This window comes from Neovison vison, chromosome 10 (assembly GCF_020171115.1).
Source record: "Neovison vison isolate M4711 chromosome 10, ASM_NN_V1, whole genome shotgun sequence".
Lineage (NCBI taxonomy): Eukaryota > Metazoa > Chordata > Mammalia > Carnivora > Mustelidae > Neogale > Neogale vison.
Genome location: NC_058100.1, coordinates 57,949,838 through 57,966,662, shown reverse-complemented (window position 1 = coordinate 57,966,662; position 16,825 = coordinate 57,949,838). Strand labels below are relative to the sequence as shown.

The 16,825-nt window shown below is 41.6% G+C and overlaps 1 protein-coding gene across 4 annotated transcripts in view; it reads left to right on the top strand.

The window, feature by feature from the left end:
• RABGAP1L (RAB GTPase activating protein 1 like) overlaps positions 1 to 14,057 on the top strand; it is a 770,846-nt gene extending 756,789 nt beyond the window's left edge. For all 4 annotated transcript variants that reach the window (XM_044267366.1, XM_044267370.1, XM_044267372.1 and 1 more), the window contains 3 exons: positions 3,208 to 3,279; positions 7,631 to 7,828; positions 8,928 to 14,057. In XM_044267366.1, the coding sequence (XP_044123301.1) occupies positions 3,208 to 3,279; positions 7,631 to 7,828; positions 8,928 to 9,080 (423 nt within the window). In that variant the 3' untranslated portion in view covers positions 9,081 to 14,057. The remainder of the gene's footprint in view (positions 1 to 3,207; positions 3,280 to 7,630; positions 7,829 to 8,927) is intronic.
• Positions 14,058 to 16,825: the final 2,768 nt, after the last annotated feature.

The window sequence follows — 16,825 nt, the reverse complement described above, 5'->3', positions numbered from 1 at the left end:
AAAGTTGATCATTACCACTGGGGTCCTGTCTCTGCGCATTTCAGAAGCGCATTTCCAGTAGACCTCAGGAGTAACACTTTGCCTCTTTGCCAAGGACTAAAGTTTAGTGATTGTAGCAAAAAACAGTACCCAGGGAATCGGTGTGTCCTTCGCTGTCACAGTATAGAACGCGGGAGCTCCTTTTCCCACTTGGCTGTGTGGCCTTACCCAGCAATGGCCAAGGCTAGCGGGAAGCCTTCTTTGGGGACCCTTTGGTCACTTAGTGGAGGGCTTGCTTCCCCTGAGGATATTCCAGGCCCCGTCACCCGAGTGCTCCCGGAAAGCCCTCGTGCCGGCCTGTGTAGTATCGTCTTGGCTCTGCTGCCCATGCTGGGACACGGCAAGGACTCCGCATTGCTGAGAAACCCTTGAATGTCCCTCGAGGGACCAAATGTCACCTGCTTATCCTAAGAATGTCCCTGGGATCTCCTGCCTCATGTAGGAGTTTGAAGTCAGATTGGTATTCTTTTTAAAAATGTGCTGCTTATGAATAAAATTTGTGTTCCAAACACCACCCCCCCTCCGCTTAACCTTGCCAACCAGAAATAGTTACTGTAATATACTGAATATACATTGTTGCTGTATAAATAAAAATGTCATTTATATTGTTTGTGCTAATTTTTGCAGCTAATGCACTTCATATATTATGAACATCTTTTCAGAAGGATTTTTCTCCTTCGTGGAAGATTACTTAGAAATAAGGCTTCAGAGCTGTCTTACTCTCTTTGCTGATAATCAATATGTGTTTATTTAATACCTGCTAGCTGAGAGGCTTGATTCTTTGGGGGAGTAAAAGATGAATTAATTCAATTTCTTTCCTTCAGAAGCTGATCTTGTAATGGGGAGATAACACTTGTGCACAGATAAGAGGAAAGGGAACTTACTGCCCAGGGGAAATGAAACCCTTCCTGGAGGAGGGGTGATTTGGGTATGTGGAGGCAGTGAAGGGGGATAGGAGTAGGGAACAGAGGAACAGCCCATGCAAAGGCATGGAGGTAGATAAGTGAACAGAAATAGTTTTGTTTGTCAAGAGTTTCAGGGACAGAAAAAGAAGCAAAGATGAGTTAGGTTCCAGTTCAAAGAAGGGCTTTAGGTTAGGCAGAGGAATTTGGATTTTATTCTATTTACAGCAGGAATGTTTGAGCAAGAAAGTGGCATAATCAGGGACATGTTGTTGGCATCGATCTATCCTAGTGAGAAACATGGAACCAAGTGGAGAGACCCACTGGCAAAGATACAGACAGTAAGAGGCTAACCACAGAGTCCAGGTGAGAAAATAGCCTTAAACTAAAATAAGTAGTAATGAAAATGGAGAAGAGGAAGACGCAAAATATAGTCATCTTTTGCTGGACAAGGGAAAAGACTGATGGTGATCCCGAGATTTTCAGTTTGGGGACTAGGAGAGAGATGATGAGACATTAACCAGTCCAAGGAACAGTAAAGACCAGGTGCCGTGGAACTTGCCATCACTGCAGATGGGTTTTTTTTTCATCACCACATTAGGCCATGGGTGGCCGCCATATGCAGCACTCTTCAAAATAGTAGTCCTTGCGACTGTTCTTGAATATTATCTGGCAGGCACTGCCAGTAATGTAAAAGGCAACAGACCCATCTGTCTGAAGATAATTAGGATATAAAACTTAATCCAAATGCATTCTATAGTTGGAATTGGCTATGATTGGCTTTATTTTGGAATCTTCAGGGTTACTTGAAAGGGTATATGGTTTGCCAAAATTATTAGGGAGATTGCTTCTTTTTCACATCAGCTAATACAGCCCTATTCATTATTTCCAGGCTTGGATCTGGAGAAATTGGAAACAACTCCACAAGCAGGCCCTGGTCTCTAGAGCCTTTTTAAAAAATTATTTATTAGAGAGAGAGAGAAAGAGAGAGCATGAGGAGGGAGAGAGGGGGAGGGAGATACAGACTCCCCACTGAGCCTGGAGCCTGAAGTGGGTGGGGGGAGTCAACTATTCAACTACCTAAGGACTCTATCCCAGGACTCTGGGATCATGACCTGAGACGAAGGCAGATGCCTTCAAAACAGACATTGAAAAAAAAATCCCATGGGTGCCTGGGTGGCACAGTTGGTTAAGGGTTTGCCTTCAGCTCATGTCATGATCTCCAGGTTCTGGGATCAAGCCCCACATCAGGCTTTCTCTCATAAATAAAAATTGTTTTTTTTTTAAAAAATGCCTGTTTTGTCATAGAGGTAGCTCTTTTATATTTTTAGTTCAGATTGCATTTTAAAATTTGACATCCCCTAACTTTTTTTATTCTGTTTTTTTTCAAAACAAAGATTCATATGTCACTCAGGGAATTGGAACACCTAGAATTTTTTTTAAAGCAAATAGTTTCGTTCGTTCGTTTGTTTGGTGTTGGCTTTGAAAGCACGTATTTCTACCTGCCCCTACTACTTGATGTTAGCACCTTATTTCAGAATCAATAATGAGGTTTTCTTTAATGAGCACTTCTTATAGGCCATGTGCCATATTGAATCCCTTGCATACATTTTTTTCCCTCATTGATTATCACAGCATAGCAATTTGTATTTATGAGGGAACTGAAGCTTAGAAAGTTTAGTGAATTCGCCCAAGAACACAGTGCTGGAAAGAACTAGAGCTGGACCTCATGCTTGTCATTTCACACCATATTGCCAAACCACTTGATCAGAATTTTACTCTTTATTATTTTCTGGGCATTTTAACTCTGTTTTATCCATCCTCTCTGCCACTTTTAGAGGAAACTCGAGGTCATTGAAAACAGAGACTCCCCCTGTGGCAGTGCACAGGAGAAGTTTCTGGTCCAGAATTCTTTTCATCCCATTTCCAGAATGGAACTTTGCACAGAGTAGATCCCCAGCAGAGATTCTGTAGATTGATTCCAAAAGAGAACAGGAATTCACTGGAAATAGCCACAAAGTCTCGTGACAGAAAAAAATCAAAACACCCCATGTGCTCTTCTACTAATTCAGATGAAAATACGCTTTCCGCGTGGAAAACACTCTCAGGCTCTCCGCTGTGTGTGGACTGAATTTGCGGGGCGGTTCTTTCGCGAGGTTTTCTTCTGGCCTCGGAGAAGCCAGGGCCACCCGTGAGTGGTTACACAGTGATGTGCACATCAGAGCTGTTCCGCTTCCTAATAAAGACACTCTTTTCTTTCCTTCAGATCTGTTCCCAGTTAAGTACCAGACTGGAGACACAGCAGGCCGCCAGCAGGGAGGAACTGGAAGTGGTGAAGGTGAGGCGGAGCGAGAACGCTCTGTGCTGTGGCTTCTTGCAGATTCACGCAGTCTTGCGTCAGTACCCGAGGGGAAGCCCCGCCCCCCGTGCGTGACCACGCCCCCGGCGGCCCAGCTTCTGACGTCACGCCCACCCTGCCCCTCTCGGAGGGTGGAGAGCGGACTCTGTCTCTGGCCGGGTGTGATGCTCCTCGCTGCCTGCAGAAAGGCCGTGTTCCCATCGATGTCAGGGCTTGTCGCAGGCGGGTCGTGGGAGCTCAGCCTTGTCACAAGAGGCTCCTGAGCCTTCTTGCTCGGTGGACGCCTGGGAAGCCCTCAGCATCCCGACGGGGCCAGAACTGATGTGGCTTCGGCGTGGTGTGCCGAAGGGAGGGCAGCACCCTCCCCTTGCTCTCCACCAGTTTTTTGGAGGTTGTTTTTAAAGGAATCTGTAGGATTTCTTTACATGCTGCCCCCTGGTGGTGAAACTCCTTTTGTTGCCTACGCGAGAAAAGCAATTGCTAATTCCCGTAGAATCCACAGCAGAGTAAATGAATCCCTGTCCTCAGAAGCAGTGCTGGCACAGCCAGCTCTTGTGACCTGCGTGCAGAAACCGGACGTAGTTCTCTTTGAGTGTATTCAGGTTTGATGCTAGTGCATAAATGCATTCTAGGCACGTTAGCATATAACTGAACGACTGGGACAAGTTATTTACCTCTCTAAGCTGTATTTTGGGCCTGTAAAATAGAGACAACATTACCCACCTCAGCCGGTTATTTTGAAGAGTAAACAAGTGCTTATCTTAGTGGTTGGCACACAGTAAATCCATAGTTTTATAACTTTATAACCTGAAAATCTGAGACATGAGAACTGAAAATATGAGCCTTGTTCTGACTTTGTAGTCCAGGTGTTTTTTTTCTGATTTCCTGTTCTAAAACAGTCTGAGATTATTAGTGACTGTGACGTTGGTCATCTCCCTGCCCAAACCTGCCAAAATTTTGGGCTCATGTCTTCCCTCTGTGGTCTACCTTTACCTTCTTCCTCCTTGGTCTTTATCATCCTTTTTTTTTTACACTAACACTCAGTTGATGATGTTCCTTGGCATAAAAGGGTTAACTGTCCTGAACTAAAATCTTCATGTAAATATAAATGAAATGGATATATACGGGTCACTCAAGGCTTTATTGAGCATCTATGTGGACAGCTTTTAGACTAATGTTTTACAGAAATCATGCATAACAAAAAGTTTAGAATTTCCCTACAGAAGCAAGTTATATGTATGCATGTGAAATATTTAGGGAATAGTACAGAGGCATGTTAAGTCAGCGCTGAGTTGGATGACACAGACAAGCAGGGTTTTGAGAAAGCAAAATCGTAAGAACTGCGGAGCAAAGATGACTTTGTAGAGGAGGTGGACTGAAGCAGGACTTGTATTAGAAGATTTCTAGACTTCTGTTAGAAGGATTTAGAAAGGACATTCTGGAATAAACTGTGACTAAAGACCCAGAAATCAGAATGAGTCTCATTAAGGAGGCTGATGTGCTTCGAGTATTAAGGGATAGAGGGAAATACTGACTTTTATAAACAGTAGACAACTGGGTTGTCTAATGAAAGGCCGTGATATTCAGGAAGAGGAACCTGAACTTGTTTTGGCCGAAAACAACGACTAACACCTAGTAAACACGTCCTGTGTGTACTTTTCCAAAGATTATCCCATTTTATCCTCTCAGCTTCCTGTGTAGGTAGATACTATTATATCTTTTTCTTATTAAAAAAAATAAAAGATTTTATTTATTTATTTGAAGGTAGAGGTAGAGCCCAAGGAGAGGGAGCAGCAGGCAGAGAGAGAAAGAGAAGCCGACTCGCTGATGAGCAGGGAGCCCGATGCAGGACTCAATCCCAGGACGTGAGATCATGACCTGAGCTGAAAACAGATGCTTAACCAACTAAGCCACTCAGGCACCCCTATTATATCTTCTTTTTAATGATTATTAGGTCTTGTTTTTACTGACAATGATTACCAGAACAGGTCATTCATGATCTCAAGGTCACAGTGAGTAGTAATGCCGGATTTGAACCCTGGGAGTGAGACCCTACTCTCCATACCCTTGGTCACTGTACTGTCCCATAGCCTCTTGCCCCAATGCTACTTCCCTTTCATCTCTTGTTTGGCGTGATGCTATAGGTTTAATGTTTCCATCCTCCTGTAACACTATTCCCCTTTCAGGTAACCCTTTGCACTGGAGTTAGAATGAGCTCTCCCCAGGATAAATGTGATTTTCTCACTCTGTGTATCAGTTTAGAATGAGATTGGCCACAGGGAGGAAACCCAAAATAATAATGGCTTAAACACAAAAGACGTTATCTCACTTTAAAAAAAAAAAAAGAAAAGTCTAGGGCTAGAAAGATCCTGGGTTTTTATCAGCAATCCACATAGGTCAGGTATCAGTGACCCACACCCTCAGCATGGGCTGCATCTTCAAGGTTACTTGAAAGTCAAACCTGTCACTGGAGTGACCTCCATCACACCCACCTTCAAGGGTAGAATTTGGGGCCAGAAGAAAATGCCAGGATCCCAGAGCCCACCTCCAGCTGGGTGAGCTCTAAGTGGCCTTCCTTGAAGCTCCATACCACACTTTGCTGACCTGTCAGAACTGAATCTCATGGCCACGCTGAGTTTAAGGGGAGCCTGGGAAATGGCAGCTTTTAACCGGGCAAACTGCCAGCCCACATGAAGTCCGAGTTCTGTTAGTAAGGAAGACAGGGAGGTGGACGCTGGCTGAGACCCTGCAGCCTCGTGAGGCTCAGTGCTCTCTCTCCAGCGGGGAGCCCAGGTTGTAGGGAGTGCCTTCGGGAATCAGGGTTCCATAGCATTACATTGGAGAACCTTTACATTGGGGCCACAGACAACGCTTCTCACTTCCTGCCTCTTGCTGCTCTGCCATTTCCTCCCTGCTGGAGCTGCTCACACTCCCTGCAGTTCTCTGAAGGGCCAGCGGCTTTGCACACAGCGTTCGCCCTGCTGAGATGTCCTCCTCCCTCGGGGAGCCTGTTCCATCATGCGGTTCCTCCTAATAGAACTGCCTGCCCAGCTTGGGAAACTTATAATCATTTAAGACCGAGATCAAAAGCCACCACTTTTAACATTTTATTTAGTCTACCATAAATACATAAAACTAATACTTGCTGTTTGCCTATTTAGTGCCAGTAGTGGGCTAATTATTCTTCCAGGTTCTGAAGAGGCTTACAAGATATCTTTTAAGTGTCTTATGAATATTAATCAGGTAGGAATCGGAAGAGTACATTAAGGATGGAATAAGAAAGCAATCAGGGTGTGTGTTCAAATGAGCACTGGGTATTATAAAAGACTGATGAATCCCAGACCCCGTACCCCTGAAACAAATAATACATTCTATGTTAATTTAAAACAAACAAACAAACAGAGCAATCAGTGGGAGCTGAGAAGGTGACTTCCAGGGATTCAGGCCTGGGATGAGGAGAGCTCGGATGTGTCAGAGAAATAATGACCAGCTGAATATGGAATGAGGGAGAAGGGAAAGAAGATGAGCCCAGAGTTCAGGTCTAGATGATGGAGACAGGCATAGTGACACAGAAATGTGGGGAGAATTGTGTGTGTGTGTGTGTGTGTGTGTAAATAGTTTCAGTTATGGACATACGATAATATGTAGTAGTACATTAAAATAGAGATGCTCTGTAATATCTTTTAGCTCGAACTATTTTTGGAGCAGTTGTAAGAAAACAAGAGCACCACTGTCTTGAAGAGTTGCTTTGGTCGGTGCTGCACGCCTGACTGGTAGGCCAGACATGAGGCAGAGTTACTTGGATTACCTTGAACAATAATGATTCTCTTTGCTTAAAGCTGAACTGAAGGACAGGACATAAACTTTGTTGCAAGCATAGATTTAGGTCAGTCACAGTGACGTTTCTCAGTCTCCTGTGGACTGGCTACTTACACTCTGAGTTTCTTCACTTGCATCGGGCATGGGAAGAGTACGCGGTCTTACAGGACCTCTAGGATTCAGGAGATACTGCTTGGAGAGCCTATGGCATGGAGCTCTAGAAAGACTAGTGGCAGCACAGAATTTCCAGGACAGGTTTCACAGAGATGCTCTGATAGTTTCCATTTCCAGGGAAATGGATACTCTGGAGATACTTTATAAGAAGCAAGGAGCAGTGAACTTGAGCAACTGAGTTTTGTGCTAAAGCCATTTTGGCTGCAGTGCAAGAAATACAATTACCTTCAGAAGCGGGCCTGCCTTCGAGGACCACAAGCAGCATCTACGTCATGTTTCTAGAAGTGATTTCTGCCATGAAGTCACTTGATGTGGGTTCTCTCTTTGCCTATTTCAGGGTAAAATGATGGCCTGTAAACACTGCAGTGACATTTTCAGCAAAGAGGGGGCCCTGAAGCCGGCGGCCGTCAGCAAGGAGGAGCAGGGGGTGGACCTGGATGACGAGAAGGACAACCTAAAGAAGCAGCTGAGGGAGATGGAGCTGGAGTTGGCACAGACCAAGCTGCAGCTGGTGGAGGCCAAGTGCAAAATCCAGGTCGGTGACCGGAGGAGGGAAGTGGTCCATGCTATAGGACACGTTCTTGTCCTTTGGCTCCATCCATCCAGCTCGGCATCTGAAGAGGTTTCCACATACGATGAACACATTTTTTGCCCACTAATGTGTCCTCCAGAGTCACATTCAACATCATTTAAAAAAATTTTTTTAAAGATTTAATTTATTCAGTTGACAGAGAAGAGACACAGCGAGAGAGGGAGCACAAGCAGGGGAAGCAGGAGAGGGAGAAGCAGGCTCCCTGCTGAGCAGAGAGCCCAATACAGGGCCCGATCCCAGAACCCTGAGATTATGACCTGAGCCAAAGGCAGTGGCTTAACCTACTGAGCCACCCAGGTGGCCCTACATCATTATTTTTAAACAGTGACATAAACACATAGTTTTAAATGAAAGCATAATTAAAATAATATCCCATGAGAACTTTTGCTTTTTTAGCTTATCCTGAGATTTCTGTTGCCAAGGTCCCTTCTCATCGAACTTCAGCTGCTGTGGTAGCTGATTCTGAAAATGAAGGGCCAGAGCTGCTCTGTTGTCCTCCTAACAGGTGGACATTGGCTGACACCCATTCTTTACTTTGGAGCTTTTTCTCCTTCATCTTTACTTGACTTTACCAAATCCCTTTCCTCCCAAATCTCTGCCCATATGTGAAGATAACATAATTAGGAAAATAGTCCTGGCTTCCGATGGACTATTCCCCTTTTCCCTTCTCCCAAAGTCCTTGCCTACCACCATAACCCGCCATGGCCCTAACCATGGCCCCTCTAGTGACCCTGAATGGTTTCTGTGCTGGCCCGGGATGTTCTTGGGGTGAAGGCCATGTGTTTGGAACTAGAATTCAGTCATGCTTACAACATCAGGAGAAGTTCTGTCCATCCATATATTTGTTGTTTCAAACATGTTGTAACCTAAACCTAAATTTGGACCAAAAACATTGCATTAAGAAGCCAGTTAAAATCTCTCCTGAGTTTTGGGGGAGGACAGCTGCAGCTATACAGAGCTGGGGATTCCATAAAACTATACTTCGGGGGTTTTTGGGCAGAGAGAAAACACATAATTCAGATGATTTTCTTTTCCCAATCAGGAACTGGAACATCAGAGAGGAGCCCTTATGAATGAAATCCAGGCTGCAAAAAACTCTTGGTTTAGCAAAACCCTGAACTCTATCAAAACGGCCACGGGCACCCAGCCACTGCAGCCACCGCCGGCCACCCAGCCACCCAAGGAGAGCACATAGTTCCAGCCTCCCCAAAGCACAAGAGCACAACGATCAAAGGGACAGAGACCCAGGAGGAATCTCCCGGTATCCCTTTGCAGGAAAGTAGAGGAGGCTAGAAAGCAAGCCAGGATCTCTCAGTAGCTCTCACTCGTTCTCGTTTGACACTTTGCAAAGGGACGTTATTTAAACTGACCTGAGTTATGTTGAATACCTGCTTTCAAGCTTCTCATGGAAGACCAGTTCCGTTCCACCATAGTATTACCCATTATTTTATATGCCTGATGTTGAGTTGGAAATAAGTAATTCAGAACTAAATGCTTTTAATTTAGAACTAATTATTCATAATTACTTTTATCTTACATAAAAATGGAGATGTCTTTTATTCCAAGGTTGAAGTGATAGGATATTTGTCACAGCAAAAAAAAAAAAAAAAAGAAAAAAAGATTGAAATCTAAACCTCTTATCTTTTCAGGATTTATTCAGATAAAGCACACTGTGGGACCATTTATGACGACTGTCAGGTTTCTTCCTGAAATGACTCCCTGGAAAACAATAATCCTGTCCAAAGAATAAACCTGGGATTGAACAGTCCTCCCAGAAAGAAAGAGTTTATTTTCATTTTCTGTTGCGTATATCTGGAAGTGAAGTGCCAAGAACCATGGAATAAGATAGACTGTTGAGGAAAGGAACAGAAATTTTGATAAATGCAGGATAAGATAAATCATTCGGCCCTAGTATTCCAACAGGTCCTTTTGAGAAACTCCACATGCGAATTGCTGATTCCTAAGTCTGAACACAGTTGTGACTTCCAGCAGACTTGAAGTCAGAGGTGGCTACTGTGAGTTGCAGCATTAGGGAACCTTTACTGGAAAAGCCCAAAGAGACCCAGGTTCAGCCAATATGCTTCAAATGAAATAGAGAACCAGGGACAGAGTATGTCATTTAAGGTTGACATATATTTGCTAAGTAAACACTAATATATTCTACCTTTTTAAAGTTACAAAATGGAAAATTAAGGTCAGTTTCACTTCATCTTAGTTTACTGTTAGACAGCTTGAACTATTTCTGTATCTCCCTAAAAACGTGCCCTTGGTACCCCAGATGAAGAGATGCAAATGCATTGGTAACATTTTTGACTGAATATAAAATCTTTAGAGAAATACTTATCTCATGGAAAGATAAAGCTATTGTTTAAAAGTTGGTGGAAATAGTTTTTTTTTTTAATTATATTTAACATATAATTGAAGTCTTTGAATTGAACATATATTTAACATATAATTGGAAAAAAAAACTATTTCCATCAACTTTTATATATATATAGTCCTTGCAGGAAATTCTTTGGTAACAGCAAAACTAATTTTCCCATTTTCTAAACTAGTTTGGAGGCTTTGGTCCTTTTACGCCAACCAAACTACCATCAGCGATGTACAATAACATTTATTGATACTCATCCTTCCCTTCATTGTTGAACATATTCTTTGCAAAGGATCTTAAACTCTGTAGCCAGAGTGATTCTCATTGTGCCATATGTTGCAATGAAAAGTTACACATTCTTGGAAGTACAAATTAAATAAGAGCCATCTCAACTCCAGGAGCATGCACTATTAAGTTGCTCATAGTAGATAACTTTCCTCCAAAATGATCATTAAACTCTAAATTAAGTCCCCTTCATTGGTAAGTGTTTATTAAATCATCTACAACCCATAAAACTGATAATGGATGTTATCCTTTATTATATTTATCAGATACTTTTCTTACAGAATTGTGTTTTGTCCTGATGTCTTTCATTATAATATTCATTTCCTTGTACCAAAAAGGAAATAATCCAGCATTCTGAGTGTCTGTGTTGACGCTGATGTTCTCTACTTGGTGATTTAGAAAAGGTAATCTTTTTTTGTTGTTGTAAACTATAATGGCTAGAAAATTGCATCTTGGTACTTATTTCTGTAAGTCATTTAGCATAATTTTTTAGCTTTACTGGTACGTTATGCTTTGATTACAAGAAGCCTTGTACAAGTTGCCTTATCAAATGGCCAGCTCAGTTAAAGATGTTCTTTTGTGTTGTGTGAATCTCATAGTTTTACTGTACAGAGCTCTTTTTAACTTTCAAAAATCAGCACATTCCACAGAATGCCTGAATTGCATAATTTTCCTTATGTGGCAGTTGAGGGAGAAATGGAATGGCTGTAAGTCCAGTCCTCACCTGTATACCAGGCTCAGTTCCAGAGCCCCTTACATTTTTTTCTTTAAACAAAATCACCAGGTACATACATTCCAAGTATATAATCTTTTACGTTTTCTCTTAACTCTTTCAGAAGATTTTAATGGCAATCTGTAGATTCTTTTCTTTCTTCTCCAGTTTCATATCATTCTTAGTTATGTGTATTGGTACCAATAGACATAAATTGGTATGCAGAGTTCCTCACTGCAATGCCTTTGGGTCAGCTGCAATACTAGATAGAAAGAAAATTCAGAACTTGGTTTATGATGTGTTTATTCATTCAACATGTTAGAATAGCACCAGCCCAGCCACGTGTCCTTTCCCCTGTACTGTTTGAAAACTCATGCATCCCTATGTTAAAGAACTAACTGTTAGTTTTAGTTTCACTTATTTTGAAATATTTGAAAATTACTACTCTTCTCTTGAATTTCTTTTAGAAAGACATCAACCAGCCCAGATATCTAGGAAATTTCCAAATATTCTAGAGTGTTTTTCATCTTTTCCTAGGATATGTTATATAAAACATTCCTCCGGAAATCCAACACTTGCAGCATTCTGAAGAGCGATGATTTCTCTTCTCATTAAATTCTGCAGAATAAATGAAAGGAGTGAATTTCAATTTGATAGTTCAGTTCATTAGCTTTGATATCTTGAGACTCTTGTTTAACACATTCTTTGAAGCTGAAAAAAAAAATAACCAGTTGAATTTTGCAGTGCATTATGTTTGCTGGCTTCACACCCTGAGCCATGGCACAATTTGGTTATATTTAATTACATACAGTTTAATGCAAAGAAATTCCCAGTTACCTAATGCTCTGTGAATGGGTGCCTATCAGGAACACTAAGGGAATGTCATAGAGGCCTCTGGCCTCTCCTTCCATACAGCCACTCTCTCTTTCCCTCTCCCAGTTATTCAGTTCATAATTTCTTCATTGGCTTTCTTAAATTTCCAAAGTACAAAAGCAATCTTTATACTAAAAGTTGGGATAGTTAATACAAAAATTTATCTTGTCCCCCCCCCCAGTTTTTCATCCTTTTGTACTGTGCATTAATATTTATTTTTCTCAAACCGCTACTCCATTTTCTTAAAATATTTTCCAGTTAATAACTAGTGGCTTTATTTCCCAGTGAAAGGGAGAAAAACAAGAGAAGGCATAGTTTAGGGCATGAGATGAAAGATCCTAAAAAGAGTGATCAGTTACTGAGAATGAGGCCTGCTCAGGTAACTGAGGTAAGGGGTTGAGTTTTCGTTAGCTGAAATCAGCCCACTCATGATTCTGCTAAGGCAGTTGTCTGATTTCAGGATCCCTTGAAGGGAAAAGGGAACTTTTAAAAAATTAGATACCTTGGTTTTTTTTTTTTCTTCCTCTGGGAAAGAATACTTTTAATTATTTAGCAAGAGGATTCTGTTGTACAACTTACTCTTTAAAAATACCCAAACTCTTAAATATTTGATTTTCTTGCTTCAATGACAAGAAAACGAGAGAATGGATGAATGCTGTCCTTTGAACACTGTTTGACTTGCGTGTGTGCATGACTGGTAGAATTTTACACACACGATCCCTGCCTCTTTGTATGGGCAGCCACCAAGCCACTGAATACACATGCGGCCAAATGAGAGTTCAGTGGCCTGTGTTTCTTGCTCCCAGATATAAAACTGTTTTTCCCCACTGGTCGCCCTGCTCTTGCCACACTGAACTAGAACTGCTCCAGAACAGCCTTCCTCTCTTCCAGTGACTTCCGTGTAACACAGGCAAAGCTCTTCATTTTAGGAATTTCCTTCTCTCTCAGAAGTGGCCAAAATGAATCCTTCCACGTGGGCTGCACCTTCCCAATGATGATCATGAATTTTAACGAAAAAAGCAGATGTTTACAAGTGGCTGAGTGACTCCAGTCAGCTGTCAGGTGTCCCCTTCCTAGCTTCCATCTAAAAGACTACATGCCAGGTTTATTTCCAGAGGAATTTGTTACCAGTTACAAAAACATCTTCATCAACGTGTCCCATTCTTCCCATCTCCATCTTTGGTTTATCATTGGTAGTGTTCTGAAAACTTTAAGAAAAAAGAATCATTCAGTAGAACATCAACATTTTAAGTTACATTCCTTTTTCATTGACAATAAGTTACTATGTAAAATCTTCCATTAAAATGTGATTTTAATAACTATATATTATATATGGAATAAAATATAGGCAACTTAATTAAGTATACAAATGCATTAAGACTCTGGTGTCATGAAAGCACAAGAACAAAGCTAGAGATGGTCCCAGAATCCAAGATGACCCAATAGCCTTTTGAATCAACTTGTCCATTTTTGGTATTTTGCATAATGTATGGATCCTCAGTTCAAATGAAGGGAGAAGTTTCTCAATCAGCATCACTTCTTTTCTTTCAACTCCTACCTTTCCCTTGCTGAGGAGGTAGTAGAAATTCTATACCGTTTATTTTTAGGAATTCTAATTTTGTCCATGACTTCTCTAATGAAAACAGGTTCTAGAACAAAGGAATTGATTGGCCCAAACAGTGCTGACTACAAAAGAAACATGAGGAATCAGCCTCTGTAAACACTGACCAATTAGATGTTTCCATAATTCCATGTAATATGTATAGTACATGCTATCAGTGTAAATGTACTGCTTGTTAAGAAAAGTGCAATTTATTGTACATTGTCCCAACAAATGTTTACTTTTATAACAGTTATGAACTTGGATTAGTATCTTGTTTTCATGTGTGAATGAAGCCTTGTGAAATAAACAAATTCAACCAAGAAGGTAACAAGGTGACTGTTTTTGTGAGTCAGTGATGTTTTCAGTGCTTTGTGTTGCCCCTTTGGCCCCATTAAGCAGTAATAAACATTGATTCTCAAGTCCATATACCTCTTTTTGATTTGTTTCTAGTTGACTTTATAAACATCTGAACCCAATGTTTATGTAACATGTTTTTTAAAAAAGATTTTATTTCTTTATTTGACAGACAGAGATCACAAGTAGGCAGAGGCGCAGGCAGAGAGAGAGAGGGGGAAGCAGGCTCCCTGCTGAGCAGAGAGCCCGATGTGGGGCTCAATCCCAGGACCCTGAGATCATGACCTGAGCCGAAGGCAGAGGCTGTAACCCACTGAGCCACCCAGGCGCCCCTCTGTAACACTTCTTAAGGGACCCTAGACTCTGGTCCATTTAGAAAGAAACAAGATGCCAGGAGTTTGCTGCAGGCTTTACCTTGCCAGAAAGATCCTGTGCACAGCAGCACTGCTGAGGGCCCTCTTCTCTCTCTAGAGATTCCTTCATTGCACAGAACAGACACCCTCACAGTTAGTTTAATAGTAATCGGACACCTAATTAAAAGGAATAGGTGTATTCGTCTCATAAAGGCCAAACAGTTGGGCTTGAAGAGGCACTGGGATGAGGATTGGAATGCCATCAGGAACCGGAGCCACTGTTCTCACAGTCATGCTTCTGCTCGTCTTGCCAGGTAATGCTTATCTGCTGCTGCTGCTGCTCCCTCTGAAAACAAGTTTTCCTACTTCTAAGTGCACACCTAGCAAGTTCACATTTTCTCTTCAAGTGATCAGCAGAGATGGACTAGCATCTCGTGTCCCAATTCCAAAGTCTCATGGAAACCGAACTGGCTAATCCTGGATGAGGTAGTTGCTGCTAGTCTTTCAAAGTACAGCACAGTGGGTGCTAGCATAATTTAAGCCTAACTCCAGAAGCGTTCTCAGAAGTGGAGGCAGAGTGCAGAGAATCCCAATTTGCATTTTCTTCTGGGAGTCCATGGAACCTAAGTGAAATCCAAGAGATGAGTCAGCTCCTCTTAGAATTCAGCATGTATTAGGAATATTAAACAGACACTGTAGAATTACAGTTTGTAGTTCAAACCACAGACCTCTTTTGTTTGGCACATGTGGTATTTTTTAAAAATTTTTGTAGTTTTGTTTGTGTTTTGGTCATCTCTATACCCAACATGGGGCTCAAATTCACGACCCCAAGATCAAGAGTTGCATGCTCTTCCAGCTGAGCCAGCCCGGCACCCCTGGCCCATGTGGTGGTTTAAAAAATTAGAAATGTTACATAAAAAGTAGAACAGCAAAATTATTCAGAAACTATCTACTGATTTGATAGTTAGAAATTGAGTGCTCTTAACATGAACAGTAAATGAAAGTCACTTTTCACTATTGAAGTTCCTAGACTTAGTGAAGTTTACATGTTAGATTGTAGATTTATGTCCAGAAGAAATGCAAATCCCTACTTTCTCTTCAGTGGACTGGATACTCCAAAGGTAATATATGGCTGATTACCCTGTCAGATATCAGCCAGTTTGTATCCAACTTGGCAACCTTACACTAACATCCCCTTATTGCAGTGCCTCGGAGCGCCTGGGTGGCCCAGTCCGACTCTTGGTTTCTATTCAGGTCACAGTCTCTGGGTTGTGAGATTGAGCCCTGCATCAATGCCATGTTCAGCGGGGAATCTGCTTGAGATTCTCTCCCTCTGTCCCTCCCCCCAACTCTCTCTCAAAATCTTTTAAAAAATAGAAATAAATTACCTCTAAGGATCCATTATGCAAACACACTTTGATAACAGTGTTAATATCTTACTGGTTCCCTCATTAACTGAGTTGAATAAAATATTTATCATGTTCCTTTTAAATTTGCATGGGATTCTTGATTTCAGCTTTTTGAAAGTCTACTGTAATAGAACTTTTAATAACTGTCAAAGGGAGACAGAACAAAATCTTTTAAAAGTCTACTTGTAAGGAAAAATTGCAAGGAAGTTCAGGCTTTAGCACAGGCTCACCAAATAGAAATTATAGTATTTAAATGACAAAAACAAGAATAAAATAGAGATGACCAGGTCTATTTAATTCAAGCAAATTTACTGACTGCTTATTGTGCCAGTCTCTGTTCTTAGTGCTTGAAATGAGGTGAACAAGAAGATCCTTACTCCATGAAGTTTTAACTTTAGCACAGAATTTTTCTCAAACTCAGAGAAATACTGACATTTTGGGCCAAAGAGAAATTTCTTTGGGGGGCTATCATGCATACTGTAGGATATTTAGTGGCATCCCTGGGCCCTCCCCACTAGATATAGTAGTATTTCCCCACTTTTGACAATCAAAAATGTCTCCAGATGTTGCCAGATGTGGGGGGGGGGGAGTAAGCAAAATGTCTACCATTGCTCCCCAACTGAGAATGACTGTTGTAGTTGGCAAGACTAATAAATTGCAGGTAGTAATAAGTACTAGGAAGAAAAACAGGGTAAGAGGGTGGAAATGGTGAGTGGTGGTGATGAGGTCGATGGGATGGTTTTTGATACGTAAACTTGGCTAGCCTACACTCCCCCTCCACCCCATTCAGCCAAATACTAAGTGTTGCTGTGTGAGTATTTTGCACATAGTAATTTAAAATCTTAATCAGTTAGCTTTGAGTAAGGGAGATTATCTGGGATAATCTGGGTGGGGCTAATTGAATCAGTGGAAGGCCTTAATGCAGGGCTGAGATTTACTTGAGAGAAGAATGGAATTCTTCCCTCCCTGGCTTCTGTGGA